Source organism: Dipodomys ordii, unplaced genomic scaffold (genome assembly GCF_000151885.1).
Source record: "Dipodomys ordii isolate 6190 unplaced genomic scaffold, Dord_2.0 Scaffold80, whole genome shotgun sequence".
NCBI lineage: Eukaryota > Metazoa > Chordata > Mammalia > Rodentia > Heteromyidae > Dipodomys > Dipodomys ordii.
This window is the reverse complement of record NW_012267296.1, coordinates 4568310-4577306: the sequence shown is the minus strand read 5'-3', so window position 1 is coordinate 4577306 and position 8997 is coordinate 4568310. Positions and strand designations below refer to the sequence as shown.

General features: G+C 37.8%; 1 protein-coding gene across 1 annotated transcript; it reads right to left on the bottom strand.

The window, feature by feature from the left end:
* Nucleotides 1-211: 211 nt before the first annotated feature.
* LOC105992140 (ubiquitin-conjugating enzyme E2 D4-like) lies at nt 212-925 on the bottom strand. The gene has a single exon (XM_013024969.1). It carries the CDS (start codon nt 923-925, stop codon nt 212-214), a length of 714 nt encoding a protein of 237 aa, XP_012880423.1.
* Between the last annotated feature and the right edge of the window lie 8072 nt (nt 926-8997).

Below are 8997 nucleotides of genomic sequence, written 5' to 3'. Positions count from 1 at the left end.
CTTATGCCTTCTTAGTTTCTCCCATATATTCCTCCACATACATTAGTCTCAATATGAAAGGGTAAGTTGGGCCCAGAAGTATGGGGAAGCATTACTTCATAAAAAAGACAACCAATTAGTTAAGTGCCAACTTTATTTTCATGAAACTAATTGAATTCTCAAATTTTACAATTTATTTAGGCTCTTAGTGCAGAGGAATTTTGGGTTGATATTACATTGCATATTTCCCCGTCCACTCCCGAGCGGTTTTGTTAAATGTCATCCTGTCGCTATGGAATATCCTCGCAATTTCAGGAACCAAAGGATCAACAGGGTTGGGGTAGCACAGCAAGGAGCAGATGGACAGCAATATTTTGGAGACCGTCAGTGCCGGTGACCATTCAGAACCCAGGATGTCTAGAGAGATGCTCCCCGTACTGCTGATGTTTGGATGGTAAATTTCTGTGATGAATGCGACCTTAGGTGGCTTGAACGGGTAATCATGCGGAAACTCGATAGAGAGGAAGAAGACTCCTCCCTGGTAAGGGCTATCCTCAGGCCCTATGATGGTGGCTTGCCAGTGAAATATATCTTCTGCCACTGGGCCTGCAGAGCACAGGGTCGGGGGGTCTTGAGACAACTCCAGGAGCTCACACTGAATACGCTTCATAGCAAGGGATCCGAAGGTATTTCCTCTACTCTTCGGAGTTGACTCTAGGTTATTTTCAGAGTCACTGGTGACAGCAGGTTGCGAAGAGCTCACAGACTCCAGGTTAGCAGACAGAGGGTCGATGACCACAGACATTGTCCCGTTTTCAGAGGAGTCCATCAGGCCAGAAGATACTTGTGGCTCCAGATTACCTGGAGGTGGCCGGGCATGAGCCAAGGTCTGGTTCTGCTGAGAGTCACCACTGGCAGGGTCACCTGACGCTTCTGCCTGAGGCATTTCGCCTGGGCCTGAGGCTCCAGAGGCTGACATCTGAGGCCTTATCTGGACTGACCGACCATCAGGAAGCTCTGAGAACAGTGGTTACCATGGGAATGGCCGTTGGCAGTTACCCTGAGTGCCGTAGGTGGGCACGCGCTGTCACCTATGGCTACAAGTCATCGAATGGAGTTTGCGTCATGATAAGGGTGCTTGGGGTTACCATATAGTCACGTGGATACACATGAGAGGAGTGGGGAATCATGTTGGTCGGCTGGCATGATGTGGGGTTGACGTGAGGGGTGGTGTGGGAGAAGCACTGGGGCCACAGGGGTCAAGTGGAAGGTAGTGTGGAAGAAGCATGGGGGTGATTGGGATCATGAAGTTCATATCTAGCGCAGATGAGGCATCAAAGGAATATTAAAGGTGATGTGGGGGTATTCTATTATGAAATACCATTGAGTGGCATGGAGTCACTTTGAATGGGGAGGGCTTATCATTGTAATGGTATGGGTTCTGTTTGGGGGGTCTACGGGGTTTTGTCTGGGGTAAAAATGGAGCAGTGCGGGTTTTCCATGAATCATGTGGGAGGTGATACTAGTATAGGGTGGGGGAGCATGGCCACAGCATGTAGTGTGCCTTTGGTATAGACTGGAGTTGACTTTGTGTTAGTGCATTGGAAATGGTTGAAGAGGGCCATGGCTGAGTGGTTAACCCAAAGCTCTCTTATTCATACATGCAGTAGAGCTACCATGAATTCTCTCCACCCAGTGAATAACTGAGTCAGATCATTGAGTTCCTCTTGCATGTGTATTTCCTTAAGAGTGGCATTCTCATGTATAAACACCGTTAGTAAGTTTACTGTTGAGATAACTTTTTAAGGTACCTATCATTGCCTTAAAAAGTTAATATTTTGACAAATTCATTTTTACAATTTAAAATAAGGTGTGTGAATGTTTTATACATCTCTTCATACATGTGTGTATTTGTGTTTGATGTGTTCTCACCACTTAAGGAAAGTGTTACTTGAGTAACATTTTTGATATGAAAGTTTCTTTTTCCAGACTTATACCTTCTCTTCCATATTCTCCAGTAGCTTTTCCTCCTTCTTTGTTCTAGTGGTCTTGCTCTTCAGCCAAAGGGCTCCTAATATCGAAGCACCCCAAAATAGGTGGCTATAAAGAACAAAAAAACATTTTTTCAGAGGTAAATGTATTTACAAGTTCAAATCAAGTTTTGGCCTAGGCATGCTCCCCTATTGAAGGCTCTAGAAGAATGTATAATTGTCCATTTATTTTGTTGGCTCTGGGCATTCCCCTTTCTTCCTATGGTTTCTGCATCTCTCACAATGCTATCTCAGTACTCACATGGGTTTCCACACTGAGTTTTTTTCCAAATCTTTCTAATAGTGCCATCAATCTTTGAATTTAGGTTACTTTCTGACCAAATTTGTTCTCTTCTTGATTATATCTGCAAGGTTTCTGTTTCTGAATCAACATACATTTGAGAGGAACATTATTCATCAAACTATACTACCATCTATTTTCTAAAAGTCACATTCTCTATGCTCCAATAGATACATGTGTGTGAAGCTGTCACAATTCTAATTCCAAAATTTTATCTGAAAATCATTGCAAAACATTCTAAAATCTCATTATTTGACTCGTTTAAATCTTACCCGAAGGCAACAGGATAACAATGGTCAATCCTATTGTCTCAAATTTTGAGGCTTGTTTAAATCTCATGGGAGATAAATCATGGTCAAAAAGCTAAATAATGCACATGTTTCATTTTTATGTATGAAAATGTGATAAGAAATCTCTATAAAACATGATCACTGGAAGAATGAAGGATGGAGAAAAAGAAAGCAACAGAGTGTTATTCAGATCAACATATATGTCTATCCTAAATATTATGTTGCACAATTCCTTGCTATAATTTATACTCAATAAAAGTGAATGACATTAAAATAGATTCTTTTATGGGAGTAGGAATCAATAGGATAGGAGGGTGAATGAAAATGGTGCATGAGGATAAATGTGGTGTAAGTACTTAATATATGAAAATTGAACAATGCATCCTTTTGAAATTGTTTTAAAGAAAGAGAGAGGATTAGCAGGAGTGATGGGAGATTCTGATTGAGATACATTGTATGCATGTACAGAATTCATACTAATAAATAAATCTTGAACATTTAATAGATTAAAAAATTCTTTGTTATTTTTATGAAAGCCAGCAAAAATACAATTTTAAAATAACATAGCTAAAATTTTCAGCTCATTAGAGAGCAATGAGCCTATTAGTGAATAGATCTTTTGTAAACTATAAACATTATATTAGTTGTTACAGATAATAAGAGGCTCCATTGAATTTGTTTCATCTGATTTAAAAATAATGCACATTAATTATACAAAGGGATTTTATTCTTCTATTTATGCATATACTTTTATATTTACCCTTTTTCTCTATTTTGTTCATTCCCTTTTTTAATAATTTTGATAGATATTCTTGTTCTCTTTTGTGCATGCTTATATGGTACTTCAATCATCATCACATTCTCCTTTCACTCTTCTTCCAAGTAAAACCTCCATGTAGTACCTTCACATTTATGTATATTTAAAGGCCTGGAATCTGCATATGGTATGTCATATTGGACCTTCCTAATCTACTTTCTTTCACTTAATATGGCAATCTAGAGTTCTATTCATTTCCAGAAAATAGAATAATTTTATTTTTCATTATATCTCAGTAATAGTCCATTGTGGATATGTGGCACATTTTCATTCCCCATTCATGGGTTGATTGACACACAGGCTGATTTTATAGATTGGTTATTGTAAATAGTTCTTTAATATGATAGTCATCATCAGCATCATAACTATTATCTCTCAATGATATTTTTTGTGTGTGTTTTTCTGGTCCTTGGGCTTAAACTCTGTCCCTAAGTTTTCTCGCTCAAAGCTAGCATGTGAGCCACAGAACCACTTCTGATTTGGGGGAAGTTTATTAGCTATAAGGATCTCACAGAATTTCTTGCTTGGGTTGGCTTTTAACTGCAGTCCTCATATTTCAGCCTCCTAAATAGGATTACAGGTTTGAGCTACCAGTGCCAGATGTCATGGATTTTTGAATGCAAAGATATGAATGTATCATTTAATTTGTCATCCCCGCCTGTATTTCTTGTGTATCTTAAATTAACAGTTCAATATGGAAAGGATTCTTGATTCAATTCTCTGTTTTCAACCAGGTTTTTTTCTGTTTTTCAAAATTTTAACTGATTTTTTCAGATCCAAATTTGGTATTTTATTTATGAACTTTTCTTTATTATACCATTCATATTTAATTTAGAATCAGGTGTCATAGACATCTTCAAAATATCTCAAGCTCCAGGTAGTGTAATGTACAATCATTATATTCCTAGTCCACCACAATAGCATGCAAAATGTTGTTTCCATTTTCATTTCTGTCTAAAAATTCATTCCCACACTGAAGCAAAAGTGAGATTTAACACAAATTGGATTATGCCAAGATTCTATCCAAAACGTCAATCACAATAATTTATCTATCTAGAGGGTCATTTTTCTGTTATTCTCATTCTTTAGCTTTTTATTTTCTGGATACCACTTTCAATGTTGTTGTTTTTTTTCTACTTTTTTATTGTAAAAGTACTTTACAGAGGGGTTACAGTTACATGAGCAAGGTAATGAACTCATTTCCTATCAAGATTTTTTGCCTTTTCTGTTGATTTCCTTCTATCATCCCTTCCTTGCCACCTCCACAATTACCCATTCCACCCGCGCCCCCCACCACCCGCGCCGAAGTTGTAAGGTTTGTTTTCAACATAGTGTCTTGTACATCTCATCGGTACAGTGGGCCAACCTCTATCCCCATTTAACCATTCTGTTTTATCCCTTCCCTTCCCTGAATTAGAAAAGTATATATACAAGATGCAGGGCAGCGACATCAAATACAGTGAAAACGGTTATACTGTGGGGGAGGAACATACAAAGAAAAAGAAATCACATGGCATATTATAAAGAGGTTAGAAACAATACCAAGAAAGAAAAAAGAATATTTGTGTCTCTATCTTGGGGATCATTTCGCTTAACATCATCTTATATGGTCATATGTACATAGCTTTTGACCTTTTCCACTTGTTCTACAAATATACTAGTTATTGCAAATAAGGGAAACCATGGGACCTATATTTCTTTGGGCCTGGCTTACTTCACCAAATATATTTTTTTCCAAGTCTTTCAATTTTCCAACAAATGGGGTGATGTCATTGTGTCTGATAGAGGCATAGAATTCCATTATATATATAGATAGATAGATATGTAGATCTATCTATCTATCTATCTATCTATATTAATAGATAGATATATCTCACATTTTCTTGATCCATTCATTTACTAAGGGGCATCTGGGTTGGTTCCATATCTTAGCTATGGTAAATAAGGCTGTGATAAACATAGTTGAGCTGATAGCCTTAGTAGTAGTTTGTGGTCCTTTGGGTAAATGCCCAAAAGTGGGGTTGCTGGGTCATAGGGGAGCTCTAGGTGGAGTCTTTTGAGGAACTTCCATACTGCCTTCCAAATGGTTGAACAAGTTTACACTCCCACCAACAATGCAGTAGAGTTCCCTTCTGTCCACATCCCCTCCAGCATCTGTTGTTATTAGAGTTCTTGATTATAGCCATTCTAACTTTTCAACAAAATTTTGCCCAATCAACTTCTACTATTCATCCAAAATATCATACACCACTATCAATCAGGATTCATTTCAGGGATGCAAAGCTCCTTCAATATACACAAATCAATTAATATAATTCATCACTTCAACAAGTGTAAGGGTAAGAACCACATGGTTATCTCAATAGATGCATTTGACAGGATCCAACACCCCTTTATGATGAAGGTTCTAGAAAAACTAGGAATCCAGGGAACATTCCTCAATACAACAAAGTTTTATATGACAAACCTACAGTCAGCATTATACTTAATGGTGAAAAACTAAAGCCATTTCCTCTTAACTCAGGAACGAGACAAGGATGTCCACTCTTTCCACTGCTCTTCAATGTAGTATTAGAATGCCTAGATGAACTTTCATTTTCATTTCATTGAAGAATTGAAGTATTGGTGTGAGTTCTGTTTGGAAGGCCTTGTAGAATTCTGCTGTAAATTCATCTGGTCCTGAACTTTTCTTAGATGGGAGGTCTCTTATTGCTGTTTCTATTTGGATGCTTGATATGGGTCTGTTATGTTGGTTTAACGCATCTTGGTTTAGTTTTGTTATGTCAATATTTTCTTGGAAATTATCCAATTAATCCAGAGCCTCAAACTTATTAATATAAAAGTTTGAGAATTATTCCCTTATAATGTTCTGGATGTTGGTTGTTTCTGTGGTGATGTTTCCAAATTTGTTTATTTGGGTATGTTCTGTTCTTATTCTGATAAGATTTGTTAAAGATCTGTCAATTTTGTTAATTTTTCCAAGAGCCACCTCATTGTTGATTATTTCTATGTATTTTTTTAAAATTCTAATTCATTTAAATCTGATTTAATTTTTATTATTTCTTTATATCTACTGGAGTGGGGTTTAGCTTGCTGCTCTTTTTCCAGTAGCTTCAGATGTCTGATTAAATTGTTGGTTTCAGATCTCTCCAATTTGTTCAAGTAGGAACTTAGAACTATGAACTTGCCTCTGAGTGCTGCCTTTGCTGTGTCCCAGAGGAGCTGGTAATTTGTGTGTTCATTTTTGTTGAATATCATGAACATTTGAATTTCCTTTCTAATCCCTTCCATGAGCCACTGGTGATTCAACAGTGCGCTGTTCAGCCTCCATGTGTCACTGGACTTTCTTTGGTGGCTTTTGGGGTTGAATTCTAATTTTATTCCTTTGTGGTCTGAGAGAATGCAGGGAATAATTTCAATGTTTCTGAATTTGGACAAGTTTGCTTTGTGACCTAAAATGTGGTCAATTTTGGAAAATGTGCCATGTGCTGCTGAGAAGAACGTAAATTCTCATCCTGCTGCATGAATTATGCGGTAGATGTCTGTTAAATCTAGTTCATCTATGCAGTTCTTTAGATCTGCATTTTCTCTGTTGTGATTTTGCCGGTTTATCTGTCTAGTGGGGATAGTGGTGTGTTAAAGTCCCCAACAATTAATGTCTTTGGATCTGTATGAGATTGAATAGTATTGTTTCTTGGATAAAATTGAGTGCTCCTTTGTTTGGTGAATAGACATTTAAAATTGTAATATCCTCCTGAAGGAGACATCCCTTAATTAGTATGGAGCAAACTTCTTTATCTCTTCTCACTAATTTTAATTTGAAATCAATTTTATTTGATATTAGGATTGCTACTCCCTCCTGTTTATAGGAGCCCTTTGCATGTTAGATTTTATTCCAGCCTTTCACTTTCAAAATATGTTTTTGCTTTTTTTTCTTTTCTTTTTTTTTTGGGGGGGGGGTCCCGTCCTGGGGCCTGAACTCTGGGCCTGGGCACTGTCTCTCAGCTCTTCAGCTCAAGGCTAGCGCTCTACCACTTGAGCCACAGCGCCACTTCTGGCTTTTTTCTTTTTGCTTATGTTGTGCTGAGGAATCGAACCCAGGGCCTCAGGCATGCAAGGCAAGCGCTCTACCACTGAGCCACCTTCCCTGCCCTGTTTTTTTTTTTTTATGGGAAGGTGTGAATCTTGAAGGCAGCAGATAGAAGGATGTTGCTTTTTAATCCAACTAGACAGTCTATGTTGCTTAATTGGAGAGTTAAGTCCAATAATATTGAGAGTTAAGATGGAGAGGTGTTTGGTAGTTCCTGCAATGTTATTCAACTTCTTTTTCTTTTTCTTTTTTTTGTTTTTGCTAATTTTTTTTTTGGGGGGGGTCTGGTCTTTGGGCCTGAACTCTGGGTCTGGGCGCTGTCCTTCAGCTCAAGGCTAGCACTCTACCACTTGAACCACAGTGCCATTTTCGGCTTTTTTCTTTTTTCTGCTTATGTGGTGCTGAGGAATCAAACCCAGGGCCTCATGCATGCAAGGCAAGCTCTCTACCACTGAGCCACCTTCCCAGCCCAATTCAAATTCTTGATTGGTGTGACAACTGGGTTTTTCCTATGGTTCTTGGATTCTCCGTTTGGGTGTGGTTTCTTGGCCTTTAATGTGGTCTTTTTGCTCTTCTGTGTGTAGGACATCTTTACGTATCTTTTGTAAGGATGGTTTGGCGGAGATATATTGTTTCATTTTTTTTTTTTTGCTATTGAAGTTTTTTATTTGACCTTCCATTAGAAAGGAGACTTTAGCTAGGTACAGTATTCTTGGTTGATAGTTGTTTGTTTTTTTGGCGTGGCATACATCATTCCAGGCTCTTCTTGCTTTAATTGTCTCTGCTGAGAAATCTGAGGCTATTCAAATTGTTTTCTCTTTATAGATGATTGATCTTTTCTCCTTGACAGAATTAAGGATCCTTCCTTGGTCTCAGTTGATCATGTGCAGATTATAACGTGACAGTGGGATGCCCTTTCTGGTTTGGTCTATTTGCAGTTCTAAAATTTCTTGTATCTGAATAGGCCTATCTTTTTGCATGCATGAGAAGTTCTTTTTTTTTTAATTGTGAAAATACCATACAGAGGGTTACAATTACCTGGGCAAGATAATGAGTACATTTATTATCAAGCATTGTTGCGGCCTCCTTTGTTCCCCTTCCCAACCCTTCCTATCTCCTCCTATCCCCCCCAGCCCCCAGCCAAAGTTCTTGTTTGTTTTTTCACATAAAGACTTGTATATCTAATTGTTGCAATGAGTCCACCTGTATCCCTATATAAACGATTTGTTTTTTCCCTTCTCCTTCATCAATTATAACAACATTAAATATAGTGAAAGCAGGGATTATACCGTTGGGGAGGGACATAAAAAGCAACAAAGAAATCATCATATAAATATGTTAGAAACAATCAAAAGAAAGAATAAACATTTGAATACTTATCTTGAGGTTCATTTCACCTAACATCAACTTATCTTACCTTTTCTGATTGTCTCAGACATATACCAGTTATTGCAAATAAGGGAAACCATGGAACCTATGTTTCTTTGGGC